We start from the raw sequence: 21,363 nt of genomic DNA, 5'->3' as shown, positions 1-21,363 counted from the left end.
AGAGCAATTTTCAATACAGATGGTAAACATTAGGTTTGCAAACTAATATATTTTTCTCTAATTTTGCCATTTTTAAATTTAATATCGGCCAATATTTTCATGATGTATAATGTAATAATTCAGAAATATTAACATATCAGGCGTACAATTAATAATGAAAGTTCACATATTGTGAATTAATTTGATACACTTAATTCAGATTTTCAGGAAATTATGATATGTGAAACATTATTTGACCCCAAGTTTACTTTCTTCACTGACACAGACGAGAAACACTATTATCAAAGCTCAGTTTTAGGAGGGGAAGAGACATGGCAAGATAAGGAGACAGAGATAAACAAACAGGGATGGAAATGAGAAGAGCAGGTATTGACAAATAATATACCCTCATGGTTTTAGATCAGAGAAATCACATTTTTTCTAAGGTGGCTCAGATTTGGGACCTCTAATTATAAAACCCAGTGCCTATAGTAACGCAAACTGTGGTAATATAACACAATTTGTTAAAAATATTTAAAATGTAACCTTTAGTAATTTTGTACAAATTTTACTGTAGACATGATCAATTATTTATAAATTGATTAATTTATTTTATAAATAAATGAACAATTAAAGTAATTTGCTAATTCATTTAATTTCAAAATGAATTTTGTCAATTTAAGTGGACTTTGATATCAAGTGTTCAGTAAAAACAAAGCAGTGGTATATCAGTGTATATTTTATCAATAGTTATTAGCTATTGAATTTTCTGCTATGTCAATGCTATGTTTCATCAATACAACCCGAATTCCAGAAATGTTGGGAAGTTTTTTAAATTTGAATAAAATGAAAACTAAAAGACTTTCAAATCACATGAGGAAATATTGTATTCACAATAAAATAGAGAACATAACAAATGTTTAAACAGAGAAATTTTACACTTTTATCCACTAAATGAGCTCATTTCAAATTTGATGCCTGTGTATAACCTCACTGAACAAGACCCAACAAATTATAGAATCTCACATACCGAAGGCAAAACTGAGAAGATTTCCTTCTTGAACGTGTTAGAAATTGACCAAGCCTACTGACGCCTACCTGTCTACAGGACAATAGTCTTATCGTCTCATGAGACCCATAAAACAATGATAGATTTGAGGAGAACATCTGGCTGCCTTTAAAGAACAGAACCTTAAATGTTGTTCCTAACCGGTTTACCATAAATAAAGTCAAATAAACAACGGTACAAAGAACATTGTATATGGAAATGTTCCAGCGACAGACTCTCTCTCGGAATCTCCTGACCGTAATGCATAATTCAATGATGCTATCAACAAGGAAGACCGTTTTACAATGAGTCTCTGAGCTTGAAGTTTTACAGACACACACCCAAAGTGACATTCTCATGACCTCCCGTTTTGAATCACATTCCAAAAGGAAACGCTTTTCTTTTCCCCATTGTGGACAGAACAAAACTCAAAACTTTTATAAAGTACTTCGAAAGGACAATTAATAATCGCCGCTGCTATTAAAACAATATACTCGAGAGACAATATATATTCAGGTTGTATTTTATGTCATTTATAAGCTTGTTATTGGAACTGATGGTATTTTTGTAATCTTTTGAACGTATAATTGTTCCCTGCAAACAGATCATAGTGTTTAGCTTCATATTCTTGGTGTGATTATTCAGAATTTAGGATAGTTTAATCTATGCCTTAGCCATGTAATATATACAGGTGCTGGTCATAAAATTAGAATATCATGAAAAAGTTTATTTATTTCAGTAATACCATTCAAAAAGTGAAACTTGTATATTAAACTTGTATACAGTACCTACATTTCACTGCTGGTTATACCCTGTATAATTGTGTATGTGACAAATAAAATCTTGAATATTAGATTCATTCAATACACACAGACTGATATATTTCAAATGTTTATTTCCTTTAATTTTGATGATTATAACTGACATCTAATGAAAGTCCCAAATTCAGTATCTCAGAAAATTAGAATATCAATTAAGACCAATGCAAAAAAAAATTTTTTAGAAATGTTGGCCAACTGAAAAGTATGAACATGAAAAGTATGAGCATGTACAGCACTCGATATTTAGTTGGGGCTCCTTTGGTCTGGATTACTGCAGCAATGCGGCGTGGAGTCGATCAGTCTGTGGCACTGCTCAGGTGTTATGAGAGCCCATGTTGCTCTGATAGTGGCCTTCAGCTCTTCTGAATTGTTGGGTCTGGCGTATTGCATCTTCCTCTTCACAATACCCCATAGGTTTTCTATGGGGTTAAGGTCAGACGAGTTTGCTGGCTAATCAAGAACAGGGAGACCATGGTCCTTAAACCAGGTACTGGTAGCTTTGGCAGTGTGTGCAGGTGCCAAGTCCTGTTGGAAAATGAAATCTGCATCTCCATAAAGTTGGTCAGCAGCAGGAAGCATGAAGTGCTCTAAAAATTCCTGGTAGACTGCTGCGTTGACCTTGGACCTCAGAAAACACAATGGACCAACACCAGCAGATGACATGGCACCCCAAACCATCAATGACTGTGGAAACTTTACACTGGACCTCAAGCAAAGTGGATTATGTGCCTCTCCTCTCTTCCTCCAGACTCTGGGACCTTGATTTCCAAAGGAAATGCAAAATTTACTTTCATCAGAGAACATAACTTTGGACCACTCAGCAGCAGTCCAGTTAAGACGCTTCTGACGCTGTCTCTTGTTCAAGAGTGGCTTGACACAAGGAATGCGACAGCTGAAACCCATGTCTTGCATACGTCTGTGCGTGGTGGTTGTTGAAGCACTGACTCCAGCTGCAGTCCACTCTTTGTGAATCTCCCCCACATTTTTGAATTATTTTTTTTTCACAATCCTCTCCAGGGTGCGGTTATCCTTATTGCTTGTACACTTTTTTCTACCACATCTTGTCCTTCCCTTCGCCCCTCTATTAATATGCTTGGACACAGAGCTCTGTGAGCAGCCAGCCTCTTTAGCAATGACCTTTTGTGTCTTGCCCTCCTTGTGCAAGGTGTCAATGGTCGTCTTTTGGACAACTGTCATGTCAGCAGTCTTCCCCATGATTGTGTAGCCTACAGAACTAGACTGAGAGACCATTTAAAGGCTTTTGCAGGTGTTTTGAGTTAATTAGCTGATTAGAGTGTGGCACCAGGGGTCTTCAATATTGAACATTTTCACAATATTCTAATTTTCTGAGATACTGAATTTGGGACTTTCATTAGTTGTCAGTTATAATCATCAAAATTAAAGGAAATAAACATTTGAAATACATCAAATATATCCTGGCACACCTCAAGAACTGCCTCCCACCCACACTGGACCCACACCAATTTGCCTACCGTAGCAATAGGAGCACTGAGGATGCAGTATGCACAGTACTGCACTCGGTACTCACACACCTGGATAATAACAACACTTATGCACGGATGTTGTTTGTTGATTTCAGCTCAGCATTCAACACCGTCATTCCCTCCAAGCTGATCACTAAACTTGGAGACTTGGGTGTTAACACCTCCCTCTGTAGCTGGATTACGGACTTTCTGACCAACAGACCTCAGCATGTTAGGTCAGGCCACACCTGCTCCACCACCATCACACTCAACACCGGCGTACCACAGGTCTGTGTGCTGAGCCCATTCCTCTACTCCCTCTACACCCATGACTGCAGGCCTGTGCATGGATCCAACTCCATCATCAAGTTTGCTGACGACACCACAGTGATTGGCCTCATCAGAGACAACGATGAGACTGCCTACAGGGAGGAGGTACAGCACCTGGCTGCATGGTGCGCTGACAATAACCTGCTCCTCAACACCAGCAAGACAAAGGAACTTATTGTGGACTTCAGGAAGAAGAAAAGTGGAACGCATGACCCCATCCACATTAACGGGATGGTTGTTGAACATGTCTCCAGCTTCAAGTTCCTGGGAACCCACATCTCGGAGGACCTGACCTGGACCACCAACACATCCAGCCTAGTCAAGAAGGCTCACCAACGCCTCTTCTTACTTAGGACACTGAAGAAGAACCACCTGTCTCCAATCATCCAGCGGAACTTCTACCGGTGTGCAATTGAAAGCATCCTGACCAACTGCATCACAGTCTGGTATGGGAACTGCACAGTTGCTGACCGCAAGGCACTGCAGAGGGTGGTGAAAACCACCCAACGCATCACAGGGACACCACTTCCTGCCATTGAGGACGTCCAGAGAAAACGCTGTTTACGTCGAGCTCGCGGCATTCTTAAGGACTCCTCTCACCCTGACCATAGACTGTTTAACTTACTGCCTTCTGGGAGGCGCTTCAGGAGCCTCCGATCAAGGACAAGCAGACTCAGGAACAGCTTTTTCCCTACAGCTGTTTCCCTACTAAACTCTGCCCAATGATACCCCCTCACACACCACCACAAACTCTTCACCCCTCATTAAAATCGGTTAAAAAACAAAACAAAAAAAACATCCACACACTGAGTACTATGCACTGGAAATTTTTATTTCTATGCACTTTCAATGTTCATTGCACTAGTATTTATATATCTTAATGTATAGCTTATTCATATCCATTTGTAATTATATTCATAGTTTTTGCTCATAGTGTACATACATTTACTGTACAAGCCATCTGTATAGTATGTTCATATCACCCATCTGTATATCATACTGATAGTATTTAAAAATTTGTAAATTATGTCCATAGTACTACTGCCTTATCTGTATATTCTGTACATATGTAACATATTGTAGACACTGTATATCCTGTACCTCTGCTTATTGCACTTCTGGTTAGATGCTAACTGCATTTCGTTGCCCTGTACCTTACATGTGCAATGACAATAAAGTTGAATCTAATCTAATCTAATCAGTCTGTGTGGAATGAATGAATCTAATATACAAGTTTCACTTTTTGAATGGTATTACTGAAATAAATCAACTTTTTCATGATATTCTAATTTTATGACCAGCACCTGTATAAGTAAGGTATGTACTTCGTGTATGCCAAATACCTAATATTTGATATTGAACGAAAGCTGATTTCATTGGCAAGAAGTTGGTATGGGTGGAAGTTAACTTTTAGCATCATAATGTATGATTACAACACGTATAGAAATCTGCTTTCATTATTTGCTTCATGGAATTAAAATAACTAAGCCAATAATGTATGCACAGAAAGAAGCCATGTGGGGTGGGGCTCCACCCTACAAGGACAATCTGATTGGAAGAAGCCTCTAGTGGGCGTACTGAAATCAGTCCGTTTAAAATGGACACAAAAGCTTTGCTCATCGCTTGCTGACTTGCTTGAAACTTTGGCTTCATCATTTGATCGCTCTGTTAAAGAGTTCTCCAACCCTGAGACCGAACAAGGCCTCGTGGCTGCCCTGGAGATTAGACAAGGACGTCATGAACCTCCTCAAGCCTACTACAGCCAACTCAGGCGAGCATACTTTGGAACTCGCAACAAACCTGACATGGAGGACGAACTGAACTTTAAAATTCTCTTTCTACGAAACCTCCATCCTGCAGTAAGTCACCATCTTGGCGTTCTCGCATCTCCACAAACAAGAAATGTTCAGCAATTGCGAGACTTGGCGCAGAAAGCCTACGGCAAACAAAAGATGGCCTCAGGAAAGAGCGCCAAAACCCTAGAAGTTCTTGACTTCAACGCTCAAAGTCAAGGGCTGGCTCTAGAGGGCGCCCAATGCCAAGACAATGCCAAGCCGCCACCCAGAGAGTGGAATGCACCCTCGTCCAACAAAGAACGAGACTCCCACGCTGGTACCCGATCTAAACAAAGGTATGAACGCTGGGATGGACCGCGTGGACGTCAACGCTCACCTGGACGACACTGGGAAAAGACATGGACCAATCAAGGACTCACGAGAATCATTGGGAGAGATCGTGGAACCAGCCAAGCTCATTTGGAAACTCAAGAGGCAGAAACTCATGGGAATCCAACGGAAACTCCAAGGGAAAATTACAAACTCACCCTGGAGCAACCAGTCCAAGGAATCGACGAAAGAATTTGCAAAGATTCCTAGCTGACCGAGCTCAAACTGAATCCCCGCAGGAACAAAAGACTCCACCGTGTTTCGACTCACAAGAGCTGATAAAAATGATGATGAAAGAATTCTTCCAACGGAAACAGGAAGATCGAAAATGGGAAAAGATATTTCCTAACCCTAACCGTAACTACCCTAATTTCAGAGGGACACGAAACCCCACCTGAAAACCCAGCAACAGAGTTAGACACTAACTCATCATCCAATGTTTGAGATCACAGCAGCGCCCAACGAACACCTACTGACGAAACCCCTCAAGTTCCTGAAAGTGCTGTCCTGGTCATCTGCCACTCCTCCGAAAAACACCCCATCAGGCCTTATATCCTAACGGTTTCCTCCCAAACTCCAGTCCCTCAACTTCTAGGTGATCTCATTGAGAAAGGTATAGCAAGAAAGTTTTACCTCTCCATCATCATTGCACGACACATCAGAATCGAAGCCCTTCTCGATACAGGAGCCGACATTACTTTAATGTCTGCCGAACTCCTCAAGGAAGTCCAAGAAAGAACAAAGAGGACAAACAGAACCCTCAAACTCCAGACGTGTGAACTGAACCTCCAAGCATATTCCCACACGGGCCTACAACTACAACATGTGGCCCCAATCCACCTAATGGTGGGTTCGATGGATCTCATCCATCCAGTATACGTCTCACCATTCAAGATGTATCCACTTTTCATTGGGAAAGATCTGCTTAAATCGCTTCAAACCTCTAATATACTTCAAGCACCTAAAGATGTGGACACAAGTCCGCGAACCTCTGCCCTACCAGTCATTAGACTCCAACGAGTCGCAGTGTCAAGTCACAGACTAAGTCCCCCCCTAAGTCACTGATTGATGATGCAGTATCAAAGCCAGGATTTGGACCAAGCACAAACAGCAAGGACCAAACCCCTCTCCTCTGCTCACTGCAGGAGCCTGAATCAAACGCAGGCCCCCTTCAAATCATGACTGCGATTGATGTCCAAGGCACATGAGTGTCCGACGCGGCACTAGCCCTGTGGGCAGAGAACTCAGCCATCAGCCTGAAGCTATTCAGAACACTGAAGCAAAGACATCAGAGTCTACTACATGTCGCTAAGCACAGCCGCTTCCCTCTCAGTCCTCGGTCAACAACCATGGCCACCTCCAAGATCATCTGCGCTCTGGACATACGATGGAACAACAGACATCTGAGCCACTACTTCCTCGTTGTCCTAGACCTGCTGCACGACATCTACGTGGGAGCGGATATTATGGTCCAGCTCAATGCTTGCATTGAAACCGTGAACAACATCATATGGGCTCCCCTGTCACACCAACTGACAAATTCAGTCAACCTCAAGAACCTCCAATCTGGTCAAACCATGCCAGACGCATGCGCTATGATCACAGAGCAAGAAGCCACAATACCTGCCTACAGCAAGAGTGTCAGCGTCCGCCTCAACATGCGACCTGGCCAAACTCTCAACAGTAAGCTAGGCTTCTTCCAACCCTCCAGGACCTGCCTGAAACTAGGACTGACCCTGGAAGCCACACCTCTCATAGAAGTGTCATCTCGTGCTGTGTAGGTGTTGTTCAAGAACTGTACGGCCCAAGACATCCACGTTCCCAAAGCCAATCACCTGGGATGGCTCATCAGCCAGGTGTTTCACGACTTTGAACTAATGGTATCTGTCATAGGCCCTATACCAGCACAGCTAATGTCAGACGAATACCACGACACCGTAACTTTCACAAAACCCCATGAAATCATTGCCATCACTTCCATTCTGACGGTGTCCAGAGAAAGCGTCTGCCGTTCAGAACTAACAAATGACACTCATCTCGCTGTCTACGCTGTTTCAACACAGCCTGCGACAGAATCACCTACACAGGTTACCATTGGGGCCCAAAGCCCCTCAAATGACTTAACTGCAGACGAACCCTACGCCGGGTTCAACGCACAAATTCAACAGATCCTGAGTGAGGCGGATGCCCTCCACCACGAAGTGGATAGCCAAGGACTCAAAGAGGTTCTGCACAAGTATAAGGACTCCTTCGCAAAGGATTTCCTGGATTGTGGACTGACCAACATCCACACTGTGCACATCCCGACAAACCCAAATGAGCCACCCACATTTGTGCGACAGTACAAGATTCCAATAGCGTCACATGAGCTAGTGCAAGAAATTGTTGACTCCATGCTGGAAAAGGGGGTCATCCGGCCCTGTAACAGAACATACTCTGCCCCGATATGGCCAGTCCTAAAACCCAACAGCAAATGGCGGCCCACCATCGACTACCGCAAGTTGAATCAGCAAGTACCATTGTCACGATGGCCTAAGACCAAGTTGGACATTGCACAACACAAGCTGGCATTCACCTTTGGCAATCGACAGTACACCTTCACCCGGTGCCCCTTCAGCTATGCCAACTCACCAGCAGAATTCAACATCTTCCTGAACAAAGCATGCCCTGATGCCAGAGCCAGAGTCAACCTTGTTCATGTAGATGATGTTTTACTGAAAAGCTCAAGTGTGGAAGACCACCGCAAGGAAATCGATCATGTCCTAAACCAGCTGACAACAGCAGGAGCCAAGATCGCCCTTCACAAAGGACAGTGGTGCAAATTGAAGGTGAACTATGTCGGACTGCTTGTCGGAAGAAACGGCATCGAGCACAGTCTAACCGCACCCAAGCAATCCAAAGCATAAAAACGCAGACTAACATCTCTGAGCTGCGGAGCTTTCTGGGAGTGTGCAATTACTCACGACAGTTCATCGAAAACTACGCTGACATCACACGACCACTAACCTCCCTCCTGATAAAGGATGAACCCTTTGTTTGGACAGAAGCCCAGGACACAGCGATGAGCCAGCTCAAACAGCGCCTGTGCTCTGCTCCGTGCCTGGCCTACCCAGACCCAGGAAAAGACTTCTATCTGGATGCTGGATTCTTCAATCATTGCCTCAGTGCAGGCCTATACCAGCTCCATAACAAAGACAAGCGAGTGGTCGCTTATGCCAGCAAAACGCTGCTTCCCCCAGAATGCAAGTACTCAGACTGCGAAAAGGCTTTGCTTTGTACTGTGTGGGGTAGCCAACGTTTCTCTAATTACATCGGTGCACAGAAAGTCATCATCGAGACTTGTCACCAGCCAGTCACCTTCCTCAACAGTCAACGCATCAGAGATGGCATGGCAACCAACGCACGCATAGCTACCTGGCTAATAACACTCCAAGGACGGGACGTTGAGGCAAGATATGCCCAAAACTACAAATCCTCACTTGGAAACGGGCTAGCGGCCTGCCAACACTGTTCAACGGATACGCTGTACACCTCAGTGGAACCACAACTGACAAATCACAGGTACTGCGAGGAGAATGTGTGTGAAGGGATGCCCACAGCATATGTCGATGGCTGCTCCTACAACCACAAGGGCAATTTACAAGCGGGAGCAGGAGTGGTCTGGCTCAACAACGACCCTTGCCCACCGCAACAATTCAACTTAGGTCCTCGCTCATCGCAATACGCAGAAATAGCAGCCATCCTCATCACACTACAAATGGCTGCATCCCACATCATCAAAGAACTCCTCATCTGCACCGATTCAAACTACGCCCGTCTCAGCTTCACCTGCCATTTAAGCTGGATGGAAACAGAATGGATTCAAGACAGCTAACAACAAGCCTGTCAAGCACAAGGAACGATGCCATTGTCACTGAACATGACATTGTTGTTTACTGGAAAAAGGTTCGAGATCATTCACGTCAACCAGGACAAGAGAAAGACTTCAATGACCAAACTGATGCATTCGCCAAAGCAGGTGCATTACACGGAGAGTCCTGGACATTTCAATCCCCCCCATCCAACCCTTCAGTAGCAGCCATTACCCGCCGCCAACACACCACTGGCATACAGGCCCCCGCCTCCTCCCACATTGCCCTATCACCTCAGTTCGCTGCTGACGATCTCCTCACCCTCCAAAACAGCTGATCCAACCATGCGAACTACGATAGCTCACATTTCCAATCTCTTATCTCATCCTATGTCCACCTCCGACCTAGCTGCTTCCTCCGAGTTCTGCACGCTCCACTCCATCAAGCACATGCTGCATCTAAGAGACGGTGTGCTCACGTATGTCCCTGAGCCCCTCACTACGCCAAAGCTTGTAGTCCCTCATGGCCAAAGGGGGATGATGCTCATAAACGCACACGATACACCATGCGCAGGACACCACGGTGCCAAGACCACCTATAAAACACTCAAGCAAGTAGCAATACTGGCCTGGCATGCAGCAAGACGTAGCGGAATACATAAAAGGATGCCTGGTGTGTTGCCAGTTCCAATCGGCAAACCCAAACCACCGAGCCCCACTGCAAAGAAAAGGAATGACTTTCCCATGCTCGGACCTCCAAATAGACTGGGTAGGACCCCCTACCACGGTCAACACGGGGTAACAAATACTTCCTCACCGTGGTCTGCGAATTCACAAAGTGGATAGAATGCCTCCCAGCTCCCAATGATACAGCAGAAACAACAGCCTGCCTGTTAATGAACCACATCTTCTCAAGATTTGGACTGCCTTTAAGGGTCAACTATGACTGCGGAACCCACTTCACCGTCAAAATCATGCAGGAAGTGTGGAAACCCCTGGGTATACAGGCCAAGCTCCATATAAGCCATCACCCAATTTCCTCAGGTCAAGTTGAACGGGCCAACAGGACAGTGGTCAGCATGTTAAAGAAGTACATGTCTACTAATCAGAAGGATTGGGATATTAAACTTCCTCTGGTACTGATGGCCGCTCGAGCCACCCCTCACCAGTCTACCAGAGTACCCGCGTTCACATTGATGACAGGGAGAAACATGACGCTACCGCTACACCTGCTGTACCAACCTGGTGACCTGAACCTCGTCACCGCCTATACCACTCACCAGTACCTGGAAGAGTTGCACCAGCACCTGAGAACGACTACAACGAAGTGCGGAAGGTCGTAAAGCCTACTACGACCAAAAGGCCTCTCACCATGAGCTCAATATCGGAGACAAAGTGTGGTACTAAAGCTTCGCCCAACCAAGGCAGAATGCTCCCCATCGCCTGTCAAAGAAGTTCCTACCTCACTGGACAGGACCCCACAGACCCACAATCATACGCTCTATACCACACTAACATAATTTCTGTTATTTAGGAAAACATATAGCAGACTTGCTTAAACAACACTTACCCTGTTTCCTCAACTGCACTGCTAGGGCCAGCCTCTAGTAGAGAGGAGTTACTCCACACGTGACACTTGTTTGCTGTCTCATCTCATTCGGTATTTTTTGTGTCTCTTTGTGTTTTCTTTATGTTTTTTTTTAGTTTTTTACTTTTTCCTCTCACACTGTCATTTCCTCTCCCCTCTAGTCCCCTCATCAGGGAACTCCCTTTACCAATCTTTAAATCCAGGTCCCGAAATTGAGATTGACTCCCTTCAATAAAGTCGTTGTAACTCGTTGTGAGAACCATTGTCAACCGATCGAGGCGACCCGCCAAATCATGACTGATATGCTAAGTGAAGTAAGTTCCTCGATTGATAACTTAGCCGTGGGTAGGATTCCACCCACTTTTCCAGCCGCTGTAGCAGAATACAATGATCAATTGTGTCGAATGCCACACTAAGATCCAACAAAACAAGTACCGCATAAGAACCAGTGTCAAGAATTTGCAGAAGGTCATTACTGACTTTCAACAATGCAGTTTCAGTGCTGTGTAGTGATCTAAAACCCGACTGGAAAGTGTCCAGGACATTGGACATACTAATGTAGGAATCCAACTGACTGTAGACAGCTCTCTCTAACAATTTTGAGATAAAAGGCAATTTGGAAATAGGCCTAAAATAGTTTGGTCAAGATGAGGTTTCTTTAGCAGAGGATGGACTATAGCATGTTTAAAACTAGCAGGTACAACTCCACTTTCCAAAGAGTTATTAATGATAGCTGTTACAGCCGGACTCAAGGTTGCAAACACTTCCTTAGCTTTCCTTCCTTCCTGAGCTGGAATGACATCAGACTCACAGGTGGACAATTTAACCTTAGAAACAATACCAGCTAGCTGTACAGAGGAAATGGGGTAAAAGCAGGTTAACAACTCTGTAGGTGAACAGCACAATGGAGGATCAAATATCGATGGCTTAATAGAAGCTCTGATATCCAGTACTTTGTTGTCAAAAAATTTTAAAAAGTTCTCACAGGTCTCCCGAGATGGATCAAGAGACGGGCATGTGCGGGATTTAGTAGCAAATCAAAAGTCTTAAACAGCATCCTCGGTTGATTCACATTTTCAGTAATAAGTTTAGAAAAGAATTCAAACTTAGCCTCTTTGACTGATTTTTGATAACTAGCTAAAAACGCCCTTAAACACTGATATGAGACTTGGAGTTTGTCACTTTACCATTTTCGCTCTGCCTTACGACACTCCTGTCTGAGAGCACGGGTGTTTGCATTTAACCAAGGCTGAGAAATGTTGTTTCTCTTCGCTTTCCTTGGCTTAAGGGGAGCAACAGAATCAATAGAAATGGAACAGGAATTCGTAAAAACCTGCAACATCTCTTCCGTGTTTAATTTGTCGAAAGAGGCGGCATCTGCAATATAATATAAATAAATTAATAATATATATATAAATATAAATAAACTGTCAGTGAGTGGCTGAATAAAACGAGAGTAGCTTACAGACTGAGAGCAAGTAGGGGTGGTGGAAACAGACAAATTCAAACAGAATTAGCAAATGGTCTGAAAAGGCAGCATCAATCACTCTCAAACTTGTTATTGGGAAGCCATACGACAACACTAAATCTAATGTGTGACCCTAATTGTGAGTAGGGCTAGACACAGATTGTGACAGATTCAAGGAATCAATAAGGAGTAAAAACTCTTTCACCAAGGGTTTGGATGGACAACAGAGGTAAATATTAAAATCTCCTAGAATCAACAATCTATCAAAACGAGACACGATATCAGCAAGAAACTCTGAGAATTGTTGAATAAAATCTTTGTTGTATTTTGGAGGCCTGTAAACCAGTGCACATAACACGGCCCCCTATATCAATTCTCACTAACTGTACCTCAAAGCTGGAGTACACATCAGTGTACAATTTTTTGTTTTTAAAATTACTTTTAAAAATAGTAGCAACACCACCACCATGACCAGTATGCCTTGGAGTGCTAAAAAATTCACAGTCCGGAGGAGCAAGTTCACCAAGAGATAAAAAAATCATTCTGTTGCAGCCATGTCTCCGTCACAAATAAAAAATCAAGTGACTTTGTAATGAAAAAGTCATTTAAAATAAGACCTCGCATTTGACAAGGCCAACTTCCGTGACACAGCATTTACAGCATTTGACGATGATAACTTAACTGAACAGATATTTAGTGGATTTACAGACCGGGATTCCGTCTTTGATGATGAACGACGTGAAGAAATTAATACTGGAATACTGTTACTGGAGGCGAACTGCACGCCCTTACAAATACTGCGACGAGATCCTCGGTGGACATATCGGGGACGGCGCAGAACTTCGAAGGAAGCACAGGATTTAAAAATGTCCGTGGGAAGAGGGTATAAACAGTTCAGTTCATGCAAATCCAAGAATGAGTAGAAAAGAGTCATAACTACCCAGGTATAATAATCAACATCCGAAACAACAAGATACAAGACAAGAAGGGAGAACTAAAAGCAGTAGCACATGTGCACCATACCAGAGCAGTGAGTAAGAAAGATTTGATCCTTGCAAAATACCTCAGTCAGCACTGACTAGGCACGATTTGAGCCTCACCGCACCCAGCGGCACACCAGCCAGCCGAGAGCAGTATCCAGGGCCGTAGCGAAATCGAACCTCACCGCACCCAGCGGCGCACCAACCAGCCGAGAGCAGTAGATCCCGATCCGTCGCGAGTTAAACCCCAACCTAACCTGCGGCGCACCAACCAGCCGAGAGCAGTAGATCCCGATCCGTCGCGAGTCGAACCTCACCACACCCAGCGGCACACCAGCCAGCCGAGAGCAGTATCCAGGGCCGTAGCGAAATGGAACCTCACCGCACCCAGCGGCACACCAGCCAAATGAGAGCAGTAGATCCCGAGCCGTCGCGCGTCGAACCTCACCGCACCCAGCAGCACACCAGCCAGCCGAGAACAGTATCCAAGGCCATCACGAGTCCAACCTCGGCGCGTCCAGCGGCACAGCATTCAGCCAAAAGCGGCAGATCCCGAGCCATCGTGCGTCAAGCCTCACGAACCCCATCACTAGTCCATCCACCGCAAACGCCAGAACTCACATAAAATAGTTATATGAATATTTTGAGGAGAGGAAAAGTAGGCAAACACTTTGGACGTGTAAGTAGATCCAAATAAGTCGTTAAAATGTTAAAATGCTTAAAAGAATTAACCCGGGAGCAGCGGCAGTCAGACACGCCAGCGTTCACTCAACCGGAAGTTAGCTAAGAAAAGTGACAGATTCAACATACACTCTCAGACCACGCACCCTAAACACCCCAATATGACCCAAAACTCTAATGAACACTTAAGAAACCTATTTAAGTCTATTTAAAGACCCCCTGCAGTGGTGTTTTTAATATGCTTAAAGACAAAACTTGCAAATTCATCACTATTGCTGATAATTTTGTCATTAAAACTGCAGAGTACCAAAAACTGTCTCAAAAACATTGTTTCAAACTGCCACTGTTTCCTACTATCACAAACATATAACCAATCCCGTCAACTTGCAGCACAGCGCTGGTTTCTATTTACAACATGTTGCTGCTTTAAGCAACATAGCCAATCACAGGCATATCTGCTGATTTCATGAATGCAATGGCCAACTAGAAATATATGATTTCAATTTTTAAGTATTTAGGTCGAAAAACCTTTACATTTTTTGTAAAGTGTGTAAACTGAGACTTTACCTTCCTGATGATTATGTGCTCCATCAGGCAATGCCAGGAAAGGCAGGTACTTCCATTCTTCTGGGAGTGTATTACTGTCATGACCCTCCCCAGGAATAATGGGAGGATATGAGAATTCTACCTGAAAAAAAAAAAGACAACAGTAAACTGGATGGTAGCACTCCAGCAGCAGGTTTGGGGATCCCTTGTGTAGTATGTAATACTGACAGCTAGCTGTTGAAATGGTTACTGCAGTCAGTATCTTTCACCGCCTACTCCTCATACTCATGCTGACGCGGGTTGCCAGATTGAGGATACGCCACAGGAACGAGCGCAATTCACCCGGTAGCTTGTTTAGGCACCATGCAAACAAAGCTATTTCTACCGAAGGTGACCTCTTCTACCTCTTTGCTCCATAATGTATGGCTTGTTAGATGTAGCAACAATAGGCTTGTTCAAGAACCATCGGTCGGTGTATGTCATCAAATTACAGCGAGAGCAACTAAAATCCATAAAGAGTCATCCGCAGTACTTTGATTTCATATGCCGTTCGGTCTGTGCAGCTCTGATGCATCTTGAACAAGCCTAATAACTAAGAGGGGCGAGTCTTTGTTAAAGGGGTCATCGGATGCCCATTTTCCACAAATGTATATGATTCTTTAGGGTCTTAATGAAAAGTATATAACATACTTTGGTTAAAATTTATGAATGGTATTGTAAAAACACCTTCTTTACCCTGTCAAAATCAGCTCTGTTTTCATCAAGCCGTTGTTTAGTCCATGTCCTAGGGGTGTGCGATATGACGATTTTTGATCGTGGACAATAAAAATGTCTCCACGATCTGCTTTTGAAGAAATATCATAGTATCGCGCTACAGCGCACATTATATACAGTTCTGGCGCCGCTGTATCAATGTACTGTACAACACCACATCCATTCAGTGTTAACTCAGCGGTAACTTTAGAGTTGAGCGCCTTTCACACAGGACGCAGAAAGCGCTGCGCTATGAAACCCATTCATTTCAATGGTTTGTTGCTGCGCTGACCAAAGCGCACGCGCAGCGGCGCGCACCACCGGTGAGCTTGCGTGAGCTCCGCGGTCAAAGTTCAAAATAGTTCAACTTTTGCCGCAGCGCTCTGTGACGTTGCCCCGCGTGGCCAATAGAAACGGGGCATCAAAACAAACGCTGAAATCAAAATGGATGAACAGCTGATTCTCTGTGTCTGAATTTCCAGAGCTATACGATAAATTTGAGGTCAGAGCAAAGTCATAGAGACACATCTCCATGTCTTGGCATGTCAGGTGTGTTTAAAGTCAGATAGCTTATTGTAGATAGGCAGTATGAATCAGTTTGTCACATGAAATACACACGGGCAGCAACACCATTGTGTTGAAAGCCGTTCCTCCTCTAGCCTCCTCCACTACTGAAATAATGAGGTTTTATAAATAAACTACACCCACAGCTTCTGTTTTCTTGCTGCTCTCTTTCTTCTTATTACTATTGCTCGCTTCTTAGCACAGGACAGATGCATGTTTTGCTGCTGACCGAAAGGTGGAACAACGATCAAATGACTAGACGTATAGAACTGCTAAAAATTTTGAAAACTCCGCCTACTTCGCTCTGGCCAGCGTAGCGCAAATCACCTTGTATATGAAGGGTTGAAACCCAGCGGCCGGCGCAGCGCATGCCGCGTCCTGTGTGAAAGGGCCTTTACTCTCACGGGACACTGCATAAACTCGGTTAGTTATGTCTAAAATGAAAGTAAAGAGTTGAGAGAAAACAGATGCGTGCTTGTATATTAGATGCGTGCAGGTCTTAAAGGGACAGAACTAAACATGCAGCCAACTGTCATTAAAGGGATAGTTCACACTAAAATTAAATTCATTAAAGTCGTTATTTACTCACTCACATGTTGTCCCAAACCTGTATTAATTTATTTCATGTGCTGAGCACAAAAGAAGATATTTTTAAGAGTGTGGGTAACCAAACCAAAAGTTGCTGGTCCACATTGAATTTGATAGCAGGAAAAAAAAATACACTATGGAAGTCACTGTGGACCAGCAACTGGTTTTTCACATTCTTCAAAATAGCATGTATGTTCAGCAGAAGAAAGAAACTCATTCAGGTTTAAAGCTAATTTTTAGTGAGTAAATGATGGTATAAATATATAATATATTTAATATATAATATAAATATTTTTTATTTAATGTTAAAACAACAAAACACAAAGAGAAAAAAAATAACTACTCTTGACTGAAAAAAAGTAGGAATCAATAGTGTTTTCTTTTTATATTTGTTCATTCAATTTTTTGAATGCTCCTGCTAAATATGCCTATTGTACCTGAAAATAAAACACTTTGTTTTATTTGTATATTTTAATGTGTATCTTTAATGTGTTCTTATGTTTTAATAACAAAGATAAAATAATGACAAAGATTTTTTATCTTCGCCCACTTTGGCCTAAATATCCACCATTCTTTTTTATATTTTGCTACCTTGAAATGCTTTGTCTTTATAACAGGGAAATTAGTTTGGCTGTACTGCTCAGACAAAATAGTAAAACCATCATGACAAAGAATCGTGATAAAATCATGATATTTCTAAAACAAATTGTGATATGATATTTTTGCCATATCGCCCACCCCTACCATGTCCCTTTAAATGCTCGTGACTCTGCTGACCCCACCCCTCTCTTCCATGGGGTGACAAGCAGTACTGTTTATTTTAGCTGCGAAACTGGCTAACTAGCACATATTAGGAAAGGCGATTTGCAAAGATTCATTAAAAAACGTTATATTCACTTCTACTGTAGATAAAGCTGGATCACGATTGATTCGCGCAAACATAGATGCATTCAGGCAGATTGGGGATCGGCGTATTCTAGTCAAAGCGAAAGTAACGTTAATCCTTCAGTGGCTCAGATGTCGGGAATAAATGATGACTGCTTTATTCATTGTTATATCCAACAACAAAACACCTCATTCTCTTTGCACTTCAGTGGAAAAATATACAAAAAACTCCTGCCTTGACGAGTGGGTGGAGATTGGTAGGTTTAGGGGTGGAGATGGGTCGGTTTAGGGATCAGGGGGTGGAGATGGGTAGGTTTAGGTATAGACAGGTGGGAGGAGTTGGATCTGGATCCAACCACGCCCCTTGGATCTTGTAGGCTGCAGCGAGACGTTTCTCCTGTAAGTCGATATGTTGATTTAATATGCCTTTTGTCATAGAGCTTTTTAGATAGATGCCAAGGCTATTTAGGTGGGATATAATCTGTTATCTCTGACCTAGTTTGTTTGCTGGCTTCATATGGCTGCAATATGCTGTGTTTTAAGTAGCAACCCAGAGAGTCAAATTGGGTAAATTGGCAGTGGGCGGTATCACAGACACCAAAACAAAGACAGACATTCCCACACAAAAATCACATATCAAAGTAGAAAAAACTGTAGCATTGTTTTCAGAGAAACATGTATGTGAATTTAGCATGTTTTCTAAATATCGGCAAACATATGCATATATTTTTTTTTTTTCTAAATTAAAATTACAATACAGCACCTTTAAAACTCATAGAGAAAAGTAATTCATTTTAAAAGCATTTTAAAAATCCTCATCTGAGCTCAAACCATGTTTAATCAAATAAAGAGCAATGGAGGCTGTGAATTTTGGAATAAATTATATGGCTTGGCAAGACAATAATAACTGTGGAAACCCTCTAAATAGCTCCAGTGTCGATGTATTGTAGAAGACTATAGTCACTTTACACTCCAAAAAAAAAAGAAAGAAAGAAAATATTAATCTAATTGGTTACATTGAAGGATACAGACAGCAGCAGCTGCTATCACTTTAATCCCTACAGGAATTCCCAGGTTCAATACACATGTGATTTCTTTCTAAACTGTTTACGCTTACTTAACCAATAGTGTTAAGTGATTGGGTACTCATCAAGGCAGCAGTTTTTTGTATATTTTTCCACTCAAGTGCAAAGAGAATGAGAGTTTGCAAGAAGGAGAACTCAATTTGTTATTTGCACCATCTCAGACAATATGTGAGTACCCAATTGAGTTCACTTTGGCATCTTCTTGCATCTGAATGGTTTAAAACCACTTAAATGTTTGTTCAATATAGAAACTCTTTTTCTCAGAGAGAGCTGTATCAACTCTGTGCCACAACACAAATGCCGAGACTGTCAGGGCAATAGGAAAGGGTCACAAATAGACTGATGTCAGCATCAGCAAGCTGTACATCTGCATTGGACTGATATTCTACATGAACATGCCATGGTAAAGGTGAGCTCATTCAATGGCAACTGATGGTGGGGCAGATTTTTCTTCATTGCAGAAAAAGCAGCAGCAAACAACTTGAAAATGCCAAGTCTTCATTTCCCCAGGTGTGAAACACATTAGTATTCAAGGCCATTGACATTCCCTCGCATACAGTCTGTTTCAAATACAAAAAGTGTCTCACACAATTTAAATCAATATATTGTTTTCTGTGTGGGTAGGATGATTTTTACATCAAGTAGCAAAAACTCACCTTCAAAAACCAGTACTTAAAGTATTGTGAAATGTTTAGTATGCGTTTTTGGCTTATTTCACGTAATTTTCTTTTCTACTAACCATGCATAAACTTCATTAACTCAAAAACATCAGTACATATTACCAAGGTTTGTGCTGAATACAGTGTAATCAGACTTCAGCCATTATGTGTTACATTTTCAGGGGCAAAAAAAAACAGCTCAGACTCCAGAAGGTTAACAGGAACTTAACTTTTCTCTCTCCATAGTGCAATTATCAACATCTGTCACACATCAGCATCAGAACATACAGTATATAGTATTCATAATATACATACGTGGTCAGAATTGTTGGTACCCTTGGTAAATATGATCAAAGAAGGCTCTGAAAATAAACCTGCATTATTAATCCTTATGATCTTTTATTTAAAAAAATAAATAAATAACAAAAATCGGGGAGTCACGTGACGTGCTCATGAACCTAGTCGCACTTGAGTAGAGCTCCGTACGTTTGGCCCCTTTTTGCTGATTTATTTAATTTTATTTTAAGTTTTATTCATTAATAATACTTTCCCTGATGGCATACAATCGGAAACAGCAGGAGACGTCTCCGTCGGATTCTCCGATTAAGAAATCCAAGAGACAAGATTGCAAACACTGTTACACACTTTGAGGACATTCTATGAACTGAGTTGACGGCGATGCGGAACGATTTCGTTTCTCACATGTCAGTTGTTCAGTCGCTATGCTCTAAATTGGATCTTCTTACAGGGGAGATGAGAGAACAAAAGAAAGTTGTCGCAGATCACGATAGGCGAGTAGCCGCACTCGAGCAACAGTTTGTGGACTTACAGGATCGCAATAGGCGTAGCAATCTGTGTCTGTTTGGATTGCCTGAAGGTTCCGAAAAGGACAACCCTATAGGCTTTTTGAAAAGATTGCTACCAATGTGGCTCCCGTCTCTGGCGGGCAAAGAGATTGAAGTGGAGCGAGCGCATCGATTGTACACAAGGCTCTCCTCAGATCGTGCTAAACCACCGGTTTTCATCTTTAAACTGTTGCGGTACACAGACAGGAAGCTCATTCTGCAGGCCGCCAGACTTCAAACATCCGACGGAGCAACGCTGCCTTTCTTTACAGATTTTTTATCCGGTCACCGCAAAAAGAAGTGCATTTGCGCCAATTAGGAAGGAAATGAGAGAAGCTGGCATCCAGAATTCTCTTCTTTATCCTGCAACATGTAGAAGATTTTTATTAATGAAAATATAAATTAAACAAGTATAATCAATGTGAAAATAGCCATTTATGTATCAAGTTATTCTACTATTAAAACATGTATCTGCCTGTGTGTAGAGCCCAGCTTGAGAAGAGGATGTGCAGACATACATTCTGTGCTGAAACTGCACATCCTGTTGTGACATTAGACAATGTAGATACAATGTAAATGGAGGCCTCCTCTCCACTTCCTGAAAGCAGACTAGAGGTACATCCAAAAAAGGTAACAATATAGGAAAATATATTGAACAAGCCTTAGGGGAAAAAAATTTATATAAGAGGGTGCAAACCCAGATTCGGGAGATTGCTCTGTAGAGTTTTCTCGGTTTTGTTGTCTCTGATAATAAAATCTAAATTCTGGCATCAAAACCCCAAGACTCTGAGAATGATTCCTCACAGCACCGGCAGGAGCCACCATAACACTGAAGGTCATTCTCAATCAAGCTGAACCTAATATTCTATACTCCCTAGAAGAAGCAAGAGTTTTCCTCAGATCCCATTCATCCACCAACTCTCAGTGAACTTCAGCTGGACATTTGCTGTCTAATCGGAGAAGAGATGCTCTAAATGGTTAGGTGACTGCGTCTTTCAGTGTTCACTTTAATGATAATTTCTTAATTCATAGTTACTAGAAGCT

At 42.6% G+C, this 21,363-nt stretch overlaps 1 protein-coding gene across 1 annotated transcript in view; it reads right to left on the bottom strand.

Annotated features, from left to right (window-relative positions):
- avl9 (AVL9 homolog (S. cerevisiase)) overlaps positions 1-21,363 on the bottom strand; it is a 118,147-nt gene that overhangs the window by 50,510 nt on the left and 46,274 nt on the right. The window contains exon 2 of the mRNA XM_079389376.1: positions 14,962-15,082. Within this exon, the coding sequence (XP_079245502.1) occupies positions 14,962-15,082 (121 nt within the window). The remainder of the gene's footprint in view (positions 1-14,961; positions 15,083-21,363) is intronic.

Source organism: Barbus barbus (genome assembly GCF_936440315.1).
Source record: "Barbus barbus genome assembly, chromosome: 32".
Lineage (NCBI taxonomy): Eukaryota > Metazoa > Chordata > Actinopteri > Cypriniformes > Cyprinidae > Barbus > Barbus barbus.
The sequence above is the reverse complement of the archived record's forward strand: the minus strand, read 5'-3'. Positions and strand labels throughout refer to the sequence as shown.